Here is a 25,203-nt window from a genome sequence, read left to right on the forward strand (position 1 = left end):
ATGGGTTATAAAAGATGGCTGTGATGAAAGGAAGGGGCGGGATGTTGACAGGGATGAAGGAGAGAGACTGGGGAGAGGGTTAATTAAAATAGGAGGTTGATTTTGATGCTGTATTCATCAACTTAGTAAATGCAATCCTTTGTCAGTGGGAGAAAACAATGTTACAGAATTGGGCATCAGAAGAAGACTACAGTGGATTTTTTCCTGTGGTATACGGAGCTAATAGATTATCCTTAACTGAATTTTTTTTTGCATCTATAACCAAGATTTTTTATTGTTAGGACAAGTGTAATGAAACTGTTCCTAATTAGACTTTAGTAAAGCTTTTGACAAAGTTCCCACAGGAGGTCAGGAAAAAAGGTGGAGGCATTGGGTATAAATAAGGAGGTAGTGAAATGGATTCAGCAATGGTTGGATGGGAGGTGTCAGAGAGTAGTGGTAAAAAATTGTTTGTCCAATTGGAGGCCGGTGACTAGTGGAGTTCCTCAGGGATCGGTCCTGGGTCCACTATTGTTTGTTATATATATTAACGATCTGGAAGTAGGGGTGGAGAATTGGATAAGCAAGTTTGCGGATAATACAAAGATTGGTGGTGTTGGGAACAGTGAGGAAGATTACCGTAGATTAAAAGGTGATTTAGGAAGACTGGAAGTGTGGGCTGAGAAATGGCTGATGGAATTTAATACAGATAAGTGTGAGGTGTTACATTTTGGAAAGGCAAACCTAAATAGGTCATATGCATTAAATGGTAGGCTATTGAGATGTGCAGAGCAACAAAGGGATTTAGGAGTTATGGTAAATAGTACCCTCAAGGCTGATACTCAGGTAGATGGTGTGGTGAAGAAGGCATTTGGAATGTTGGCCTTCGTAAATCGGAGTATTGAATTCAAGAGTAGGGAGATTATGATGAAATTGTACAAGGCATTGGTGAGGCCAAATTTGGAGTACTGTGTACAGTTTTGGTCACCAAATTATAGGAAAGATATAAACAAAATAGAGAGAGTGCAGAGAAGGTTCACGAGAATGTTGACAGGATTTCAAGGTTTGAGTTACAGGGAAAGGTTGTGCAGACTAGGGCTTTTTTCTCTGGAGCGTAGAAGATTGAGGGGGGACTTGATAGAGGTGTTTAATATTTTAAAAGGGACAGAGAGTAAATGTGGATAGGCTTTTTCAGTTAAGAGTGGGGGAGATGGTTTAAGTTTGAAGGGGGAAAATTATAAGGGGAACATGAGGGAATATTTCTTTACGCAAAGGGTGGTAGGGATGTGGAATGAGCTTCCAGCAGACGTGGTTGAGGCGGGATCATTGGTTACATTTAAGGATAGATTGGATAGTTCATGGAGAGGAGAGGTGCTGGTCAGTGGGACTAGGAGGGTGGGGATTTGTTACGGCATGGATTAGTAGGGCCGAACTGGCCTGTTCTGTGCTGTAAGTGGTTATATGGTTATTGTAATCTAATGCAAAGTCGATGTTGATTTTATAGAACTGAATTGTTCTCCAGTGCATTTCTTGAACTGAGTTATTTCTTTTATTCTTCTAGAGTAACACAACTTTCCTTCAGTCTACGGTGGATTGAGAGTCTGGGAATTATCTGCAGTGTGGCTTCTGTGTTGGGAGTGGAAGATCTATTGTGTGGATTACAAATTCATTTGGGAGCTGGTGGAGAAAAGGTTCATCACAATGACATCGGAGCTGGAGAGCAGCCTGACGTCCATGGATTGGCTGCCACAGCTAACAATGAGGGCAGCCATTCAGAAAGCTGATGCTGCTCAGAATGTGACTGGTAGTGGAGTTACAAAGAAGAGCTCCCTTCTGGACCCAAACACTACCCTGGACCAGGATGCACAAAACAAAGATGGCAAACCACCATACAGCTATGCCAGTCTCATTACCTTCGCTATCAACAGCTCTCCAAAAAAGAAGATGACACTCAGCGAAATCTATCAGTGGATCTGTGACAACTTTCCTTACTACAGAGAAGCTGGCAGTGGTTGGAAGGTACGTTTCTGACAGGAATGTTGTGTGGCCTGGGAAAAATAAATTCTTTGCCTTGGACCTTCAGCTCAGCGGAGTTGATGGATGCTACAAATAGCTGTTCTGATGGCTGAAGGTGCCATCTGTTATTCTAAATGTTATGCTGAGCTGGAGAGAAAGAAAGCATATTGGACTCGGGCACATTTACTATATATTGAAAAATGAATGAATGGAAGTCATGGAGAGGAATTTTCTTTGCCTGTCCTTCTCAGTGGCTGTCTTGGTACCAGAGGTGATGTGTGACATTTGCAAAAACTGGAAAATGTATAATAATAGTACTTAAAATTACCTCCTTTTGGGGTGACCAAAAACAATGTTTGAGAATGATTTCAAGTCCGGTTTACTTATTAAATTATGCAAGTGCATGCTAGCAAATTTTTAAAAAAAAACATTATTGTTTAATGAAAACCATTGCCTTAACGTCACATACTTTCTGAATTAACAGCATTGTGGAATTTATAGAGAACTTGTTTCAAAAGTCTTAAAGCATTCTCAAGGTATTTTGAAAGGAAAAATGAAAAAAGGGATGTGTTTTGAAGGTAACCAAAAGTTTAGTCAGAGCTAATTTTTAAGAAAGAAAAAGTAATCAATAAATAGATTTGAAAATAACACCTGACTGGCAAATTTCTGTGGTTTAAATGAAATTAATATCTTTTGATTTTGGACACAAAGCGCAGTCTTCTAGTACTTACTTCACTTTAAATGTCTTTGTTCTCTTAAATAAATGTGGTTGAATTTTGCCAATGAATAAGCAGACATTAAAATTAAAATTTATTTTGAAAATATTAATCACAAACCTATTGCTTGAGCAACAACTCCAAGGGAAATATACTGAACTGTACCAACCACTAATCCTGACTTTATTTGAGCATACTAAATCTTTTGACTTCATCACTTCTGAGGAATTGGGAAGCATTTTCCTCAAATTTGCATGTCCATAGAAATTCCACTCCACTATAAATTTGCATTTAAATTACGTTAAAGCCAAGATTCTAACTAATGGCTCTGTAACATAGCTGACTCATCGAAGACTAGTGTCAATCAAGGCAATGTCAGAGCCACATACTTTTCTTAATCTGTCACGCTGCAATGCTGCACATTGCCTCCAAACGTCCTGTGGGAGTGGAACTAATCTTCAGACTGATTGAAAACTATTCAACCTATGGTGACGATCCAAAACCAAGGTCACCCCAACCTCGGATGTCAGCTGCAGTATGCAGGAGATACTTGAAGGCCATCGAGCAATTGTTGACTTGTATAATGAAGAAAAGACAAGGATGGACCTTGCACTAAATATCTGAGAGGCAAAGATCCTCTGCAAACTCCCAATGTACAATACTGCCCTCTGCTAATAAAGTTTCAGGATGAGACCCTGGCAAATGTGGACCATATCTCTGGAACAGTCCCTGAAGGCTAATGGTGAAATTCATTACCGCCGTTGAGATCTGAGACTTCATCACATTAGTGATCCCTTTCTTACCCCAACCATTGTCTTGACAAAAATGTCCAAATCTACTGTGAGGATAAACAAATCAATGTCAGCATTATTTCCCAGCCTTGAGGGCCTAATTACACCCCGTCAGCTGCATTAGACAGGCCACATTTTTTGCATGCCTGCAGAATACTGAAATATTCTCTTCCCACGACAGTGCTTGGAATAGAGTGATTTATCAGGCAGTCAGAAGGAGGGATTCAGTGCTGTGTTCAAAGCCTCCCTTTTTTTTATATAAAGGAAAAAGTCCAATATCCTCGCTGACTCTTGGGAACCCTCAAATAGGCCTCAACAGTTACCTTAGACTCATAAGACCAGAGTGGAAGCGGGTCAGTTTCAATCTTGAGACAGAAGAATTTCAATATGCTTTTTTTTAATAAAAAATCTTGCTCCTATTTGCCTCTCAAGGATTGAGGGTTAAATTTGGTCAAATTAGTGGCAGAAATCCCCAAAGGGATCCTTCAGGCCCATATAGGAGTACTAAATAAGAATTGGTTTAAATCTCAAGCAACTAACAGCTTCCTGTTTAGCATTTATCTTTTATCTAGGCATGAGGTATTTTTTTTCTAATTGCATAGTTCACAAGGTCCATGCTGAGAAAAAGAAGCAATTTTGATTACCTCTTGTAAATGTACATAGAGATGCTTTAGTAAGTAGAGATAGGAGTGTTTGTTTCAAATAGATGGATTTGGCATTATTTATGGTTATTGAAAAATTGTAACAATTTGTTAAGTCTTGCATCCAGTAGGGATACTGCATGGTTAAAAATGGGAAATGTTTCCAGAATGTAGTTCTACCATTTGGGCACTATTTTGCAAGCATATAGATTAAGCTCTTGGAAGTTGTGACCCATTGGATCTTTGATTACAATTTTCAAAAAGCTCAATGAATGCTTAGGCTTGTTACTAAGTGTGAGGCTAAGGATAGAATTGGCTCATCTACTCTGCGCCGAACTATTTATTTCACTATATCCCATTGACCTGCACCCTTCTCATCCATATAACTATCCAATCTTCTCTTAAATATCAAAATCAAATCCACAGCTTGTACCATACTCTCACCACCCTCTGTGAAGAAGTTCCTCCTAATGTTCCCCTTAAACATTTCACCTCTCGCCCTTAAACCATGAGCTCTAGTTTTCATCTCACAACCTCCATGGAAAAAGCCTGCTTGCCTTTACCCTGTCTATACCCCTCATAATGTCGAATACCACTATCATATCTCCCCTCATTATCTGATATCCAAGGAATAAAATCCTAACCTACCTTTCCCAAAAATCAGCTCAAATCTGAGCAACATCCTTGTAAATTGTCTCTGCACTCTTTGTCTTGTACTTAGCTGCTTTCTTGAGTGCAATTGATACTCCCCAAAACAAGTTCCCAAATGAAAAGTTTAAAAACTGAGTTGTAATGTCATCTTAGATGAATGTCCACCTCTTGCAAAGGTCAAAAGTGTACCTTTGGACACCTTAGGAACATATCCTTGGACAGAAATTCAAGGTGAAAGGATTGTAGCCTGGGCTTGTGAACAGCTGTCTTGGTCAGGCCTGCAGCACTCCCAGGTCCTCCTCTGCATTGGGTGTCCAGACTTTATGAAAATGGTACTTTGGTGCTAGCAAAAATTGAACAGCCACTTCAAGAACTGAAAGAAATGCCATAATCCCTCAAAACCATGTACGATATTTGATGGCATGTAACACCCCGCCCCCCCCCCCAGAAGAAAATGGATCAAAAATATCCCCAGGGTCTTGTATGTGAAGTTGAAATTAGGGTGACAATCATGAGTAACACTGAGACTGATCGTCGTTGCTGCATGGCTCACTGGCTTGACCGCCATCTATTCTTGTGTCCTGAAATATAAATGAATGGTGAAAGCAGTGGAAGATTTTGTCTTCAAAATGGCTACAACAGGAAAGCACTTAAGCTATACTATTGGATACAAACTAAAAGTGGGAAACTAAAATAAGGAGCATGGTAATAGTTTTTGGGGCTCCACCTGCAGCAAAAATGATACAAGAGTGGAGAAAGCAAGAACAAGAGCAACAGACTGCTTAAAAAAGGTAAATGTAACCTTCGTTGCCCAGCCTGACATTGGCCAGAACTTGAGGAGGAGTTTAAAAAAAAAACTGAGCAATTCAGGGAAATGTGTTACTACCAAAATGAGGCCAGGAGATTAGGAGAAGAACAAGGGTGTCAGGGTTTTGCAGGAACAGAGGTTGGTCTTGCATTTCTTGATAAGGCATGGTTTATCATTGCGTACAAAAACATCCATTGCACGAAAATGCCAGCAGATTATAACTGTAGCTTGTTCTTTTATGAAATGTTTTCTGCTAAGGCTAAAATGCTTTTTTTTCTAGTAATTTACAGCAGTATTATTATTAAAAAGATTTTTCCTATTGTCCTATTTGCTTACCCATAGATACACCAAAAAAATTTCTTAATATTCCCTACTGAAATGGGGTGGGGGTGGTCTTATATGCCCATGGGTCTTTTATACTGTCACATATGGTAATTATTGAAGACAAGCAATCTCTGACTACTGAAATTTACAGGACTAAGAAACAGCAAATCAATTAGAATTTTTATGACCCAACACTCTACCCCATGGTAAAAGTAGTGTGCTCCCTCTTTTTATTTAACAACTTGCCATCATGTGTGGGGAAATATTATTTAGGCATATCCAGAGACTCAGCTTTGTGAAGTAAGCATAATTTCATTTATACTCTTGACTAGGTTTATTATAGCACAGGGACTTCAGTTTTGTACTGACATCATGCATTATGTGTTCTCTGCAGGTGTTTATTCATGATTTATTACTCTAGGCAGATTAAAAGATGGAAGCTTGAAATGAAAAAAAAATCTATCCTCAATGTGTTTTTAATTTTTTTTAAAATCCAGCAATATGGGTGTCTATTGCTAGAAAACATTTTTTTTTTGTTGCCAGATTGAAGCAAACATAAACATGAGGAACAACACATTATATTCCTCCTAGGTGGCTTTGAGCCCAGTGGCTTGAACATTGATTTTTATAGTTTAGGTAACATATCCTCTATCTGATTCCATTGTTTGCATCTCTTTAACTACTCCCATTCTTTCTCTCTAACTCTCCCCTCCCCATGTACTGGTCTCTGTCTCCCCACTTCTCCCACCTTCTGTCTAATACCCTACATCCTCTTAGCCCCTTCCAGCTCTTTCACCAGTTGATGTAGTTGATATCTCCCCATCCCATTTAAGTCTTGAATACACTGGACAACAATTTTTTTTTCCAAATGGTTTTCTTCCTGAAAACAAGTTGGGGATTATGAAAAACAACTTCAAGCTGAACGCAAAGATAATTTCAGACTTGCTGTATCACGGAGGAAGTCAGAGAAACATTAAATTAAGCTTTTATTAAGTTTAGCATATTTAATCACATAATGTATCTCTGAGCCAGGCTCTCAGATTGACTACACATGTTGTGCAACTAATATGAGGAACCCAGGGTTTGTCTTGGTCACCAATTTTACAACCGAAGTAGAGTTCATAGGCTTTCTTAATAAGTGCAGTCATGCTGCATCTTTGAGTTTGAAGTGTATACTCACTACAAATGTAACAGTATGTATCACAGCTGTTTCGACATTGACAGAACATTTTCTGCTGTATTGAATCTTCCTGAAGACACTCACTCGCCACACTATTGCCTGAAGAATATGTGCATCAATATGTGTCCAATCTATAATCAGTGTAATGAACAGCATCTGTATATGTGAGCTGTTTTTATAGCCTGTCTGCATCTATCCTGACTAAGCATGCCCAAGACAACATTTGCATAGCAACATTTGCAGTCCAGGCATGCTTGGTCTGACCAAACAACCTGCTTTGTGGGCAATATACTAATAGACTTAAAATATGACAGGAAATCACAAAAATATGTTTCATCTATAAAAGGTATGTGGTAGGAAATTTTTTTTGAAATATTTATTGAATTTAACAGATAAATCCTACATACAAAGTCTACTAATAGCAAAAAAGCATGTTGTATCATATACATATCACTAATTAATATAAATAATTCAAATCCATCCATATTTGTTAGAAACTGTTAGAACCAAAAAAATGTCCTAACAGTATTTTAACAGTATTTCTTAAAAATAATTCTGGATAGAAAACAAACGAGTTGTATTATACCAACCCTTGCTCATAACACAGAATAATAATCTGTCTAATGTGATAATATGATCTAGGACAACCATAATTAAACCCGTATATAATAAATTAATCTAAAAAAGAATAAAAAGAAAATAAAAACTGAATCTAAATCTAATCTACCTCTCCCTCTAATCAAAGTTACCTTGTTTAAAAAAAAAATGGATCTCATAGTGACCTTCAGAAACTGGACAGAGAGTCGCTGGAGCATCCAAATTATCTAAATCAACCAATTATTTTAGCATTCTATGAATGGGTTCCACATCTTTTCAAATTGAAACTTTCTACCTGTAATGTATCTAATTTTCTCCAAGTTTAAATATGACATTACATCATGTAACCACTGTGCATCAGTTCCTGAAGATTCATCTTCCCATTTCATTGAAATTGCTTGTCTGACTATCAATCTGCTAAAAGCTAAAACTTTCTCTTGAGATGCAGACACAAGAAAAAACAAACAAGGCCATTAAAGGGCTTGGTTCTATTTTGAACTTAAATTGTTGATAATTTTTTTTAAAATTTCCCAAATTCTTCCTAAATTGGGACATTCCCAAAACATATGGATCAATGACACTTCAAAATGGGATGAGCAAGAGAAAAACTGTTAGAACCAAAAAAATGTCCTAAATTGAGCCCATAATCCTCAACCTATTTCTCATTATCAGATTATGTGTCAATTTAGAAAAGGAAAAGGCTAAAATTGCCAACATAGATGATTTTCTTGAGAAAACTTCAGTTCCATTTCTACCCAAGAAGGGAAGTTCATTAATGTATCAAAATGTAATAATAAAAGTAAATTAATTAATTGCCCAATAATAAAATTGAAAATTTAGAAGTGATAATCTCCTATTCCCTTTAGTTTTTTGAAGATGGGCTTTATTTGTATGTGGTTCTTTTCCCTGTCATGTATATGAGGAAATAACCGAATCTAATGAGTTAAAGAAGGTTTTGGGAATGAAAATTGGTAAGGTTTGAAAAAAGTACTGAAATTTAGGTTAAATGTTCATTTTAATTGAATTAATACATCCAATCATTTTTGTAATAGATAATGGTGACCTTCCCGATAATAATACTTTAATCTGATTAAATAATACTAAGAAATTTTCTTTCGATAAATTTTTATAACTTTTTGTAATTGTAATACAAGGTATTGAAATTGGTCTTTCGCTACTTTGAATGGAAAAATGGGATATATTGAAAAGATCCCTTTACAGGTAATAGTTCACTCTTGTATAAATTTAATTTGTAACCCTAAAACTGGCAAAATTAGGATAGCAAAGTTAATATATTTGGCATAGAAACTTCTGGATTTGAAATAAAGAGCATAGATCATCTATGTAAAGAGACTCGTTATGTTCAACTCTATTTCTATTTATTCCTATGAATTCTCTGCACTGTCGGAGGGCGACAGCTAGAGGTTTTTGTACTATAACTAAAAGCAAAGGACTTAAATGGCATCCTTGACGTGTTCCCCTATACAACCTAAACATCTTCAATTGTTGTGAATTAGAACAAATTGAACCCATGGGACATGAATATAATCATTTAATCCATTTATTGAAATGTGGACCAAAATTTAATTTCCCTAAAATAGCAAATAAATATTTCCAGTGTACACAATCAAATGCTTTCTCAGCAATAAAGAAAGAACACATTCTTTTGTTAGGGTGGAGGGTAAATATATAATCAATAATCAATGTATGTTATTATGAGAATAATGATTTTTAATAAAACCAGTTTGGTCAGAATTGATCATTATTGGTAGGTAATTTTCTAATCCCTGTGCTAAAACTTCAGATAAAATTTCGTATGAACATTAAGTAATGAAAATTGTCTAAAAGATGCACATTCTTTTGATTCCTTCCCTTTTTTCAGAATAAGGGATATATTAGCCTCATTAAAAGATAAGGGAAGCTTACCACCTGTAAATGAATCTTTAAGCACAGAACTTAAGTGAGGTTCAAGCCATTTGGAGAAGGATTTATAAAATTCTGCAGGAAAACCATCTGGTCCTGGAGATTTACCAGATTGCCAAGGAGGTAGCAAAAGATGGTTCTTCCTGAGATTTGTACTTTTATCCCAAGATAGGGTGGGTAGGTTAATTTGGTCTAAACACTCTGACATTGAAGTGAAATTATTATTAAATTCAGTATAGAGATTGGAATAAAATTCTCTAAAAGTCTCATTAATTTTAAAATGATCTGTTGTTAATTCTATCATCTCACTTATTAATCTTATTAATTTGTCCTGCCAGTAACTTACCAGATTTTTCACCATGTATGTATCTTTATTTTAAGCAAATAGTATATCAATTTGTTTAATTAATTCCGATCTTTGTTTATTAGATTTTTTCTTAATATTAACTTTATAAGAAATAATTTGACCCCTTAAATAAGCTTTCATATTAGACATCGATGGGGAGAAATTAGTGTTAAAGAAAAACTGTATTTGTTGCTCGATTAAAGTCTAAAAATTATTTGTCTGCAAGTAAAGTGGTATTAAATCTCCATTATCTTTTGGAAAAAGGGATGTCAGAAAAAGTGGTAGGAAAATGTTAGGGTGATTTGATTCAGCAATCCAAACTTCATAAAATTCACCCACAAGTGTTCAGGAAGCAAAATCTTCTTTGTCCAGTGTAATTAGTTCTAATCCAAAACCTGTGGATAATGCCTGGCCCACTGAGTTATTCCAACAGCTCATTGTTTGCTCCAGATTCCAGCAACTACAGTTTTGTTTCACTAAAGTGCTTGAAAGTCTGCTTCTGTTCCAATATTTCCAGTACCTCTTCTGCAGGATCATTTATAGCTGCATTGCTATCCTAATTTAGTTAGAATCAATAAAATGTTGCTGTTGTGATGTCATGGCATGAGAATAAGAACCTGTGTTGGGAATTGACCGCGTGTAGTCCAATAATAATTTATTTGATTGCATGAATTTAGTAAAAGTATTAATTGCACAATTTGGTACATAGAAGATTTATTTTGTTGGAAGGGTGAAGAAGTGTGTGAAGGTGCTTGGACATGATGGAGTAAAAAGGGTCAGGCTGAGTTTGAGCACTTTTCAAGCCTACTTGCAGTTTGCCTCCTGCCTTTTGAAATGATACACTAGCACAAGTCAGTACCTACAGGAGAGAAAAAAAAGACTAAGGTTTGATTATCATCTAGGAAAATAATATAATAGTAACAGTCTTGGTGTAGTGTGATAGGTGTTATTAATGTTGTTTGAATCACAGCATGTGTATTTTTTCGTACAAAGGATATTAGCATCCCTCAGTTGGTAATTCTAAGTATGATTTTAATCAACTACTATTTTGGAATGTGAGTGTGCATTTTAAAATATCACTTCCATTATTATTGGAGGTGATGTATTTTGGGTAGGAATTAAAGTTCAGTGCAATATAAAACAGGCTTGTTTCTTAACTAAGTTTGCTGGCCAACATAAACTCCCTCAACCAAAACAACCAAAGTTGCTTTGCTTGTCATTCATATCATTTGCTCTCTGCGTGTGTTTGACAGTTGAGTTGCCTGCTGTAACCAGTTCTGAAATAATTTATTGGTTGTGAAATGCTGTGTGTTGTGTTGGGAATGTAAAGGGATTAAATGTTCAGGTGCCTGTCTTAAATTTTTTTAAAACCTTGATGAAGGTCTCAAGCCTGAAACATTGATTACATATCTTTGCTACATAAAATACATTGTTTGACCTACCTAGTTTCTCGAGCATTGTGTTTTTTCTTCAACCATGGTGTCCACAAGTTTTTATGTTTTACCTCGTAAATAGAATACTGATCTTATCCAGTGACTACAATTCTAAGAGGTAACTTTGAAGGCACAAAGACCAGCTTTGGGTCAGTAAGCATCTGCAGAGAGAAGTGATCAGTCATCATTTCAAGCTAGTACCCTTTGTTGATAATGTCTCGATTATAGGATCCCAATCTTAAAACATTGACCATTTATCTCCATGGATGCTAGCCAACTTGCTGAGTCCTTTCAATTAGTTCACTCAAGATTCTAGCATCTGCGGTTTTTGTTCTTCTGTAAGATTAGGCCTGGGCTTAATCAATTTACACTGAGATCTAATTGGCCTGATTAGAATCAGTCAGTATAAGTGTAGGATGTGGCTGATCAGTGGCGTCGTCATTTCGTTAGCAAATCACTAGGTGTTTAGGGAATACCTTTACAATGTATCCTGATTGCTTCTATAAATATGATACAATAGTATAAAACTTGTGTGTGGCCCTTGTACATATCAACTGAATCCCTGTCCTATACCAATAATTGGATTACCTGCCTTGGGTGATGTTACTTCCACGTACCAAATAGTTCTCTAATGACTCAACTAACAAAGATTGACCTTTGCACTGAAATTGAGCATTTATCTTTGTATGTACGTCAGTATAACTTGCGTAACTGCTTTACCAGGAGTCTGTAATTACTTTCATAATGTCTGTATATCTGTACCGTACATCACTAAGGTGATCTTGTCACTTTGATCCTGCAAGGGAAAATATTTGGTTTCCTACAAGTAAGTTAAAGAGGAAAATTTTAAAAAAGAATGAAAGGGCAGCATGGTATTGAAGCTGTGAGCACAGCTTCAGGGGCAAGATTAATGGGTACTTTGTGGAGTTTCCGCATTCACTAACTACACGGGTTTACTCCTGCATCCTGAAGAACTACAGGTAGATTAATCAGTTGCTGTAAATTACACCATAATTTACATCAGAAGGGAGTTGGCTGTTGAGCATGTTTGCAGGGACACACCAGTAAATGTGGAATGGGATTTGGGATTATTCCCTGGGAGCTGTCCTGGAACCAGTGGGCTTGAGTTTCATTTCAGAAAAGGTCTCTCTCATTCAAATTCTGTCTCAATCATGTTCAGTAGTAAAGAAATTTGAAGTTTAGGAACATAGGAAGTAGGAACAGGTGTAGGCCAAAAATGACCCATCGAGCCTGCTCCGCCATTCAATACGATCATGGCTGATCTAATTTATGACCTAACTCCACCTACCTGCCTTCTCCCCATATCCCCTAATTTCTCTATCATGTAAAAATTTATATAACCGAATTTTAAATATGTTTAATGAGGCAGCCTCAACCACTTCCCTGGTTAGAGAATTCCAAACATTCACTACTCTCTGGGAAAAACTATTTTTCCTCATCTCTGTCCTAAATCTACTCCCCCGAATCTTGAGACTGTGTCCTCTGGTTTTAGTTTCCCCGGCCAGCTCAAAAAACCTTCCTACATCTATCCTATCCATACCCTTCATAATCCTATATGTTTCTATAAGATCTCCTCTCATTCTTCTGAACTCGAGCAAATACAATCCTAGACGATTTAATCTTTCATCATAAGTCAACCCCTTCATCCCAGGGATCAACCTAGTAAACCTCCTCTGGACCGTCTCCAAAGCCAGTATATCCTTCCAGAACTGGACACAGTACTCCAGGTGCGGTCTCACCAGTACTTTATACAGAATAAAACTATATATCCCACTGAAGGAAGTTCCAGGAAACTGCCTGATGCATTTACCAACAATTGAAGTATCTTACAAAGTTAAATCTAAAAGTACAATCACTACAATTCCACATGGACTCAGAAAACAATTTGCTGGTTATCTAAATTACATTATTTGAGTAGAACACTTACCTTGCTCAGCCTTTGGTATCGCCTGCACTACTCTTGGAAGTTCAATTTTGTCGAGGCCCTCTCTTATTTCAGAGGTCTCAGGACAAGGTCCTGACTCAAAACGTTGACCTGTTTGTTGATTGCTGAAGATTCCAGCATTTGCAGTTCTTGTATTCCTTTCAGTTCACTGAGGTTTTAAGAGGTAAAACGGTGTCTGCTCACTGAAACCATGGATCCCTTGCCCAATTATCCTAACAATAACAGAATTCCCAGTTGCTGAGCTGGTGTGCTTTCCACCACCACCACCCCACCCCACCCCCCATGTACCTTCCTGTATCATTGTTTGCTTGGTCAATCAAACTTGATATCATGTAACAAAAGCAAAATAGTAACAGATGCTGGAAATTGGACAAAAAGCAGAAAATACTGTTTATATATTTTTTTAAAAATCAAACCAATAGTGAGATAAAACATGTTGACGTGATAGAATTGGACTTTCAGAAAGCCTGCATTGTATACCACACAAAATTATTTTCTTTAAAGAGAGCACAGTGTTGAACATAATATGCTGGCATGGATTGAGGTTAAATTAATGGGGAAATGGAGAGGAAGAATAAATAGGTCATTTTCAAGTTGGAAGGCTGTGATTAGTGGTGTGATTTGGATGTGTGGTATATCCAGATGTTCCACTCGTGCAATCTAAGTGGCACCATGGATAGAGAAGGATGTGCAGAGGCTTCAGGACGATCTAGACAAGTTAATTAAATGAGAAAGAAATCTGCAGATAAATAACATGAAAAAAATGTATTCTGACAGTAAATTTGAATTTGGTGTGATTTTAAGCAGATTGCCTTTTTCTTCAGAGTTTAGCAGAACGAGAATCTGTGTTGGGGTTTGACAGGGTAAGTGCAGGGTTGATATTTCCCCTAGTTAGTCTGTACAGAGCTAGAAGGCATAGTCTCAAAATGTATGGTTGGCCATTCAGGCCTGGGATGGGAAGGAATTTCTTCCCCAAATCTTCAGAAGTCTTTACCTCATAGGCTCGGTTGCTGTGGTTGTTCAGAGCATTAGGATTTTAGGTATGAAGGGAATTGAGGAATATGGGGTGGCATTAGAAGTTCTGCTGAGGTGATCGTCTAATTGACTAGGGTAGCAGGCACAAAGGTAAAAAGGATCTAAACTTGCATCTAGTTTGACTTAAATTACTTTAAACAACCTCTCTTTAACCCAGCCCTCACGCTTGTCCAAACATTCTGTAACCAGAAACCTAGAGCTAGCAATCCCATTTTGTATCCCTTTTTATCATTGATAAGCTGTGATTATAGTCTTTTTTTAGTTGATCTGGTTGCACCTTGTCTGTAACCAGACTAGGGCTAATTTCATTATTGGAAGATTTACTGTATATCTGGGGAGTTATTAAGATAATGAAATGGAACCAAAGCATAGTAAGAAGGGATAAGAGCAGTGTTGAAAATGGAATTAGTGAGTTTTAAAGGTAAAGAGAACAAAGGTTCATAATAAACAGCTCAGAAAATTGACAGCCTAAGTGGTACGTAGTTTGAGTACGTAGGTGGAATATACAGGGTAGAAGGGGGAACATTGGAGAAGAATAAATTGGAGAATCAGGAAAGTATTAACAAAAGAAATTCATCTAACAATTTGTTAATTTTGCACAAGTCTAGCTCCCCATGAGCTAATTAATGAGTCCTGAATCTAAATCTATCCTCGTGCACTTTTTGCTCCAGGTTTGCTTTCTCTACTGTGCTCTTTTTAAGTTAAACAGGAAAGTCTTCAGACATGGGGATTGCAGTGAAATACACAAAAATATTTACCTTTACTGCCTAAAGATGCTGCGTAACTTGCTGATTTTCTCCAGTACTTTTGTCTATTCCACTTTTTATACTTGCTGATATGTGATGAATTAATAAAAATACTATACGAGATGCTTTTATTTTCAGTTGGATTCTTAGAGTCCACCTGGAGAGCCTCTTTTCTTTGTTAAAGGCACCAATATGAATCCAGTCTTTGAAAGTTTGTTGTTGGCATATGACTTCCTAAACTGTTGGATTCATATTATTGCTTTCCTGATTCTTCCCCCCCAACCTTCTACCACCATTCACTTCCACTCCTTTGCACTGCTTGCATGCCTTTAGATTAAAAAAGAGATTTAAAATTAAACAAGTTGATTGGAAATAGTTTTGGGGTCATATGAGATATATGCATGTTTGTCTTGAGGTTCTATGGAATAACAAATTGAAATATTGATCTATTGAGGAATAAGCAAGCCAGTCTGAAGATGCCAATCAATGATGACTCCTTCATTGGTAACACAAGATCATTCAAATGCTGCAATCTGGAGCAAAACAAAATGAACTGCTGGAGAAATTCAGCAGATCAGACCGCAGCTTTAGGGGGGAAAAATGTGCTGGATGAAGTGTCTCAATTTGAAAGATCAGACCCAGCAACTCCTTATTTGGTGTTGATCAAAATATTGTTGCATTATTTTTTCATTACATCGGTTGACCTTGATCCATTTAACAATTCGTTTTTTTTTGGTACTTTCTTACAGAATTCCATTAGACACAACTTATCGTTAAATAAATGTTTCCTGAAAGTGCCTCGGTCCAAGGATGACCCAGGAAAGGTACGTTTTCAGATATTTATGCTGCAAAATAGTACTCTCAAAAAATGTAGAATAAAAATTAAGCAAGTGTAGCTTTTAATTTTAAAATTTCTGCAGTAAGTTTTCTCCAGCTATTTTCAGTACTATGTTAATTATGATGACCAAGTGAAATCTAACACAGATGCTGGAATCTTGACCAAACAACTGCTGGAGGATCTCAGCAGGTCACACCACATCTCTAGGTAGAAATGTCCAGTTAACATTTTGGTGATGTTGATTGTCATTACTCCTGACTCTTTTGCTCTCTTTAAACAAGCAAATATCTTGAAATATTTACTTCCGCTGAAGGTACGTCAGGCTTGATGAGATTGAGTCAAGGCACTGAAAGTATTAATTTCTCGTTAAATGAAAGATTTCTCCAAAAAAGGACAGTGGTTTTGGAGGAGTTTTGTTTGTAGAAAGAAAGTTCAATTTCTGTCACTGTGCTTAGGCAAACTATTTTAAAAATCCTTGGACTGTTCTCATCATCTATATGGCACAGAAATAGATATGTGAACTTGTAAATCTACTACAACAATAAATTGTGGTTTTTGAGGCAGACATTTATGTAAAATAAATTTTTGTGACATTTTTTCAAGAGATTGATCAAGCAGAATTTCTTGAAAAATTTATAGAAGGAATGGTTTGGCCAATCAGGTATAGGGAATCAGATAGCATCTTTAGAGTTGAGATTCAGCAGAATGCACCTGTTTGCAGATTTGACATAAAACAACAAGTAACTACTGAATTTTTGTTTTTGTTCATTAATTTTTTTTTAACCTTCACATTAAAGCAGAACAAAATTATGCAACTAGATTCCAGAACTGAGTTAGTGAACAATTTCCTGGGACATGAATTTATATTTCTTGGGCACTGAGCATAGTAACTCTTCTAAATGCTTAGCTCATCCCCAAACTTTAAATGAACACTTCCCCATCCCAATTCCCATCAATATGATTTTAATGCTATTTGCAGAATTGGGGTATCTTTTTGATGTGATTGCATATCCAGCAGGAACTGCATTCCCCTCACGTTAAATCTGGATTGATCATAAATCTCAAAGTCAAGATAATTTGGCATTTGGTAATACAATATTCTTTGGAAGCACATTGAAATTGAGAAAGTGACTTGTTATTGGTGCTTTGTGTGTTTCAAATAAATCCTGCAAGAGTAATAATGTACAGTTGTGGAAGATCCCAATACTGTGTAAAACTATTCCTTTATTGGTGTTGAATAGGCAGTCCTGTTCAGCATGCATTGGCTATAACTTACTGGTGACATAGAAGGCCATGGAATATAATGATAAAAATCAAACTGATATTGTCCTGAAGTACTTGGGGAATTCTGCACTTCAAGCTGTGTTGTCTTTCAGCTAAGAATTTCGACCAAGAGGTTTTATCTTCATTCTTTGGTAACTGTGGGATACCATTAAATTGAACATAGAACACTGCAGCACAGTACAGGCCCTTTGTCCTTCGATGTTGTGCCACCCTATATATTCCTATCAAAAATAACTGCACTCTCTCTACTTCATAACCCTCTGTTTTTCTTTTATCCATGTCTGAGTCTTTTAAATGCATCTAATATTTCAGCTTCAACCACCATCCCTGATAAGGCATTCCAAGCAGCCAAGCCCCTGTATATATATATTTTTTTAAACTTGTCTTAATGTCTCCCCTAAATTTTCCTTCCTTTAGTTTGTACAGATGTCTTCTTTTATATGCCTCTAAGAATTTTGTAGACATCTATTGTCATCTCTCATCCTTCACTCCCAAGAGAAAAAAGTCCTAGCTCTGCTAACCTTGCTTCATATTTTCCAATCCAGGCAACATCCTGGTAAATCTCCTCTGCACTCTCTCTATAGCTTCCACTTCCTTCCTATAATGAAGTGACAAGAACTGAACCCATTAAGTGCGGTCTCATCTGAGATTTGTAGAGTTGCCACATGAGCTCTCAACTCTTGAACTCAATCCAGCACCCCATAGGCCTTCTTAACTATCCTATCAACCTGTGTGGGATCCTTGAGAGATGTATGGATTTGGACCCTTTTATTCTTCCACACTGTTAATTATCCAACCATTAACTCAGCCATTAACTACACTGTACTCAGCCCTCATGTTTGATCTTCAAAATGCATCACCTCACCCTTATCTGGATTGAACTTCATATGCCACTTTTCTACCTAACTCTGCATGCTGTCTATAGCCCGTTGTAATTTCTGACAACCTTCATATCATCGCAAATTTATTTACCCATCCTTCCACCTTTTCATCTAGGTCATTTCTAAAAATCACAAAAGAGCAGGATTCCCAGAACAGGTCCCTGCAGATTTCCATGAGTTACTGACCTCTAGGAAGAATACTTTCTGTCCAGTTCTACGCTCTGCAGGCAAGCCAATTCTGAATCCACACAGCCAAGGATCCTATGATTTTCTGAACGTCTCTCATGGGGCACCTGTCAAATGCATAAATAAAGTCCATATACACCACATCGACTGTCCTGCCTTCATCAATTTCTTTTGCTGCCTCCTTTAAAAAAAACTCCATTAGGCTTGACCTTCCCTTACAAAGCCACATTGACTTGCCCTGAGAAGACCGTACTTCACCAAATGATTTTAAATTCTCTCCAATAATTTTCACACCACTGACGTAAGACTCACTGGTCTATAATTCCCAGGATTCACCCTATTACTTTATTTTAAACAAGGGGACTTGAAGAAATGCAGACAAATTTTACTGATGCCCTAGCCAATACTGGAAGAGAATGCTGGTCAGCAGGTCAGCCAGCGGCTATGAAAGGAGAAATTAGTGAATGTTGTAGGATTTTTGTTTCTTTTGCTATTGCTGCCTTCCGACGCTGGATGTGTTTACCGTTTACTTTTGAGATCATTTCTGTCTGTTTCTTTTGCAACCTTGGTATTTTCTCATTGTGCAGCAATATCAGGCCAGAGATTAAATTAGGTTAAAGATGCATGTACCTATTAAACAAAAGGTTACATCTCAACTGAATAAAAATTCTTAGCTGTAATTTTGTTTTACAGAAATTATCTGATTTAAAGGATTGTAATTAAATCCTCTACAGAATTCGGCAATCTCCTCATGATTTATCCATGTGCAATTGCTTGAGTCAAATAAAGAAATCAAATGTTACATCCTGCTGAATTCCATCATTTTTTCTTTCCACAGATGCTGTCTGAATGTTTCCAGCATTTTCTGTTTTATTTCAAATTTCTAACATGGCAGATTTTTAAAAAAATCAAATAAGTTACCTGATTTTTCAGTACACAACAATAACATTTGCCTGCACTTCTCCCAAAGTAATGGGATCTCGCAGCTGCCCAGGAATGAAGATGTGGTCTTTTAGTTGAAAGGTCCCTAAGGATGTTAGAGCATTGAGGCCAATTGTCACTGTAATATGTAATGGAGCCAGCAACTAGATAATTGGTGCACCCATTGATTAAATGGCTCCACTGATTGAAAGTTGGCTATTTTAGCAATTAGATTTAATTATTCACAAAATTCAGTTGTAAATAACAAAGCTCAATTCAACAGAAATAAAAATCTTAACTCAAATGTACATTGTTTCCACAATTGGCTTTGCTACTTTTCACAAACGCACCTTCATGTAATATTCCAGACAAGACATAAGGATGTGAATGATAAATAAAAATAACAGATACTATATTAAAATGTTTTTCAAGCTCAAGTTTATTTGTCATCTGATTGTACCAGTACAACCTGACGAAACAACATTCTCTGTTCCACACTGCAGATCGTTCTGCACCATTGACCAGAGGACACTGCAAAACACAAGTACAGACACAACACAATGACAGTGCATGTATGTCAAAATAAATATTCTTAATAAATAGTAGAGTAATGGTGAGTTCTTTTAGCAGTCATTCAGTAGCCTCACTGCCCATGGGAAGAAGCTGTTCCTCAGCCTGGTTGTGGTGGCGCTGATCCTCCTGTATCTTTTTCCTGATGGGAAATACCGGAAGAGGCTGCTTGCAAGATGGTAGGGGTCCACCCTGATTTTGCGAGCCCTCTTTAAACAACAGTCCCATCGACGAGAGGAGAGTAATGCTTTTATGGTTCTGTGGATTCACTTCCTATCCAATGCTCTGTAGCAATGGTTCCCAAACTTTTTCGAGCTGCTGACCCCTTGGCTTCCAGGCCACATCCATAGCACCCCGCACCACCCCTCCTTCTGCCCCAACCCACACGCATACTACAAACATGCACCTCATTCTTGGTATTGGGTCTACCACAAATTTCACTACATACAAGCATATGTATTTCACAAATAAATCATTTTGTAAATCAATTTATTTAGCAATATGAAAGGGTAAATTTACATCTCAACTGTAACTACATTGTCTTTGGGCCATTGGGAACTCGATGGACAGCCGTTGGTGCTGGATGACCGGTGGTCAGGGCGAGGATCAGCTGTCAGGAGCACGGTGGACAGGCGGCCAGGGCGAGGAACCACGATTGGGTCATCGGGTGCTTGATGGTCAGGTGGTTGGGGCGAGGATTGGCCATCACAAGCTCGATGGGCAAGTGGTTGGTGAGGGTCAGCTGTTGGGAGTTCGATGGGCGGCTAGCTGGGGCCAAAAATGGGGGGATGTGTGGGGGGGGTCAGTGTATTTATACGCAATTTAAATGTACATTGCAACCTGAACCTGATGTCTCTCCTGTCTAGAGCATGTCATCAAGAAACAAACAAACAAACATTCACTTCTCTATTTTTATTCACTGCCCCCTGAATACCTCTTTCTCCTCACTACCCCCTTGGATCTTCGCACCACCCCCAGGGGAGTGGCAGCACTCACTTTGGGAATCACTACTCTTCAGCAATCATACCACTCTGTGATGCAACTGGCCAGGATGCCGTTGATCGAGCTCCTATAGAAAATTAACAGAAGTGGCCAGTACCCTTGACTGCCTCAGCCTGTTAAATCATTTTTGCACCTTCCTGACAAATGAGGAGATGTCAGTTCTTAAGGGCATCAGAGGAGCTTTGTGCTCTCCACTTCTGAGCCATTAATGTGTGGTAAAGGATGGTCATCCCTGGTCCTCCTGAAGTCGAGTATATTATCTGTAAAGCACAAACGTCTGCAGATAATGTGGTTGAAGTAATAACATAATGCTGGAGAAACTTGGCTGGTCAAACTGTACTTTGTAAAGGTTAAAAAATAAATCACTGGCGTTTTGGGCTTGAGCCCTTTGTCGAGGTACGAAAAAATGTCGGCAGGTGTCCGGGGGTTGGGCGGGTGGGTGGAGGTAAGGGGAGGCATCATCACAAAGGCAGGAGGTAATAGGTGGAGAAGGGAGGGAGGACACAGCAGCAAGCAAGGGGAGGAGTGTTAGCTAGGTGAATAGAGAGGGATGGGGGTGGAGTGGTAAAGGTAAAAGGTTTAAAAGGTAAATGCAAAGGTATTATCACTACATTTTATAATGTAACATAAATGAAATACTTTAAGGCAGACAGAGAGGTACCACGTTGTCCAGTGCCCCTCACAGAAATCTACAGCTCCTGGTGTGCCCAGGCGGTCTCCCCTCCAAGTACTGACCAGTCCTGAGCTGCTTAGCTTCCCAGAGCAGACAATCTCAAGTGTATTCAGGCCATTAGGTGCTGTTGAGATAAAGGTGATGGGGGAATTGAGAGCAGGTTAGCAGAAAACATAAAACTTGATGTTAATGTCATCTGGCTGGAGAATGCCCAAACGGAAAATCAGGTGTTCCTCTGTGAACTCTGATGGGCGTCTGCAGACTTTGGTGTTTTACTTCTGACTACTGCAAAACGGTGAAAATCGCTGAGGACCTTCACTCTGTCTGCACCATGACAGGGAGCTCCCAGTGGCCTCTCGGAGCACCTTTATTCCATATGCATCAGTGACAGGGACCTCCCAGTGGTCAACCATTTCAGTTCTCCAATCCACTTCCATGCTCACGTGTCTATCCATGGCCTTGTAATGTCCCACCAAGACCACCCAGAAATTGGAGGAACAGCACCTGATTTTCCTACTAGCCACTCTCCAGCCAGATGGCATTAACGTCGACTTTTCCAGTTTCTGCTAACCTGCTTTCCTTTTCCCTGCTCTTCCCTTACCCCTGTCCTCTTTCCCTCAGCTCTCCACCCATTCCCCCTCTATTCACCTAGCCATCCTTCCTCCCCTTGCTTGCTGCTGTGCCCTCTCTCCCTTCTCCACCTATTACTTCCTGCCTTTGTGACCATGCCTCCCCCCTTACCTTTTTAAGCCCGAGACGTCAGTTATGTGCTTTTATCTTGACTTGATAAAGGGACATTGTTTGAACAGCTGAGTTTCTCCAGCATTGTATTTTTATATTATCATCTGATTGCACAAGTACAGCACAACAAAATAGTGTTCTCTGGTCCTCGGTGCAAAACGTGCAGACACACAACCAGACATTACACAGATGTCGGCAGGACAAGTATGCAGACAAATAAATAAATATTGTTTCATAAATATGAGCAGTGTGAGCAGTTCCTTCAGTTACTCTGCATTCTCACTACCTGTGGAAGAAGCTGTTTCTGAATGAAGTTCACAATCATCTCCTTTGTCTTGAGCACATTGAGAATCGGGTGTTGTTATTCTTGCACCATTTCAAGAGGTTTTCCAAGTCTTCTCTGTATTTTGACTCATCATTATTGCTTAATGAGGCTAACTACTGTTGTGTCATCTGCAAATTTGATGACTATTTTGGAACTGGATCTGGCATTGCAGTCGTGGTTCAGTTGCGTGAACAGGAGGAAACTGAGCACACAGCCCTGAAGGGCATCAATGATCTGATTGACGGTGCTCAATATTCTGTCCAGAATCCAGTTAAAGAAAGGGGTGTTGAGTCCCAGCGAGGACAGCTTCTCCACCAGTCTCTGGGTATGATAGTATTAAATGCTGAGCTGAAGTCAAGGAATAGAATCCTGGAATATGAGGACTCTTCCAGTTCTGTACAGAAAACAGAGGCTCCAATAGTTCAATGGTTAGAGCACTGGCCTTGTAAACCAGTTCTGTACAGAAAGAATTTTTAAAAATGTATTTGAAGAAGAGGTTTGTTTTCTTAATAACTGACAGGTTCCTCATACCAATGATTTGGAAAGTCTGGTACATATGGTCCATGGAGAGGTCCTTTGGTTATGAATATGTAAAATCCAAAATGAAAGCACACAATAGCTGCTGTCTCGAGGCAAAAGAATGGTTTAAAAATAATTTGTCAAGCAAGAATATTTATTGCATTTTATTCAAGAATATATATCAATAGTTAAAGATGCCTGTACCTATCAAAAAAAATGTAAATTTAATGAGAATTGTGGCTGATTCCAACTTTATGCTTTTTTTTAAGGGTTCATACTGGGCTATTGACACTAACCCAAAGGAGGACACACTGCCTACTCGGCCAAAGAAGAGGCCGCGATCAGGAGAAAGGGTAGGTCTAGAGACTAAGTCTAACTTGTGAAATTATGATTAGCATGGCATTATTTAAAACTGGAATGGAACTTTGAGTTTGCAATGAGCTACATTAAATGTGATGTCATAAGTGGTCATTAAATTATTTTTTATGTGTGTGTATATATATTTTAGCATTCAAAGATAGGAAATGAGGTGGACGAATAATCGCCACTGGCTGTGAATTAGGGCCTGAATTTGGGTAGACAAGTTGCAGGGTTTTGGGAAGCAGTGCAGATGGTGGGAATGTGAGGGAAATTCCTGGACCAAATAGTGAGAAGGATTGACCTGTGATCTTTCAGGGCACATGGTTAGTATAGCAGTTAGTGCAACACTATAACAGCGCCAGTGAACCTGGGTTCAAATCTGGTGCTCTCTGCAAGGAGTTTGTACTTTCTACATGTGCCATTGTTGGTTTTCCCTGGTGCTCCAATTTTCTCCCACCCTCCACGATGTACAGGATTGAAGATTAATTTGGGCAGCAAGGGTTGAAATGCCTGGAATCGGCTTCTACCGTGTTGTAAATAAATGTAAAATGTAATTTAAATTTAAAATACTGTGGTCCAAATCCATCATTATTGTCTTAAGACTAGAAGACTTGTGAGCAGAATTAGGACATTCGGCTCATTGAGTGTGCTCCACCATTCAAAACATGGCTAAGGTACATTTCCTCTCGATCACATTTTCCTTCCTTCATTTCATAACCTTTGACACACTTTCTAATCAAGAACCATTGAACATCAAATGATTTGGCCTCCACAGATTTACCACCCTCTGGCTGAAGAAATTTATCCTCGTCTCTCTTCTAAACACCAGTGAATACAGACCCAGGGCCATCAAATGCTCCTCCTATGTTAACCCTCTCACTCCAGGGTTCATTTTTATAAACCTCCTCTGGACCTTCTCCAATACCAGCACATCCTTCCTTACAGATAGTGTCCCAATCTGTTCTCAATACTCTAACACCTTATCTTTTATTTTCTAATCCTCTTGAAATGAATGCTAACTTTGACTTAGGAATCCTAAGTCCCTTTGAATATCCACTTTCTGAATTCTCTTCCCATTTAGAAAATTGTCTACTCTTTTTTTTCTGTCATGACCCTACACTGTATTGTATTTGTCACCTCTTTGCCCTTTCTCCCAATCTGTTCAAGTTCCTCTGCAGACTCCCTGCTTCTAGCCCACCATCTATCTTCATACCATCTGCAAAGCTGGCCGCAAAATCATTAATTCCATTATCGAAATAATTTATATATAAACGTGAAAAGTAGGGATCCAACTCCAACCCCTGAGGAACACCACTAGTTTCCAGCAGCCAGCCGCAAAACTCCCCCTTCCTCTCTTAGTGTTGTCTTTTTTCCTTTATCGCTGAAGGAGTGAAGATGGCTTCCTTCCACTCTGATTTTGTGGTGGTTAATGTGGTGACTGCAGACCTTTGTAAATTTTAAGGTATTAGAAATGCTCAACTCTCATTGTTCCAGTGTAATTTCTCACAGGATTAATGTGAAATGACCCTTAAATAGTTTCACTCAAAAAACACTGAAATTCAAGGTATCTGATTTAAATGTCAAATTGACAGTAAAACAGTATTAAATAATCTACCAGCAATACTGTCAATTTAAAGTTTAGCTACATTAAGACTAAAAGTGTAAAATAATATGTATGTATATTGCTTGATTTATTCTAAATTAATTTAGTACAGCTAGTGAGTAATGTGGATTGTCATAACAATAAATCT

The 25,203-nt window shown here is 38.2% G+C and overlaps 1 protein-coding gene across 1 annotated transcript in view; it reads left to right on the forward strand.

Annotated features, from left to right (window-relative positions):
- The window catches only part of foxj3 (forkhead box J3), an 84,994-nt gene that overhangs the window by 29,462 nt on the left and 30,329 nt on the right, over positions 1 to 25,203 (forward strand). Inside the window, exons 2-4 of the mRNA XM_069918939.1 lie at positions 1,541 to 1,998; positions 15,902 to 15,976; positions 23,362 to 23,445. Of these exons, the coding sequence (XP_069775040.1) occupies positions 1,681 to 1,998; positions 15,902 to 15,976; positions 23,362 to 23,445 (477 nt within the window). The 5' untranslated portion in view covers positions 1,541 to 1,680. The remainder of the gene's footprint in view (positions 1 to 1,540; positions 1,999 to 15,901; positions 15,977 to 23,361; positions 23,446 to 25,203) is intronic.

The sequence above is a fragment of the Narcine bancroftii genome, chromosome 2 (genome assembly GCF_036971445.1).
Source record: "Narcine bancroftii isolate sNarBan1 chromosome 2, sNarBan1.hap1, whole genome shotgun sequence".
NCBI lineage: Eukaryota > Metazoa > Chordata > Chondrichthyes > Torpediniformes > Narcinidae > Narcine > Narcine bancroftii.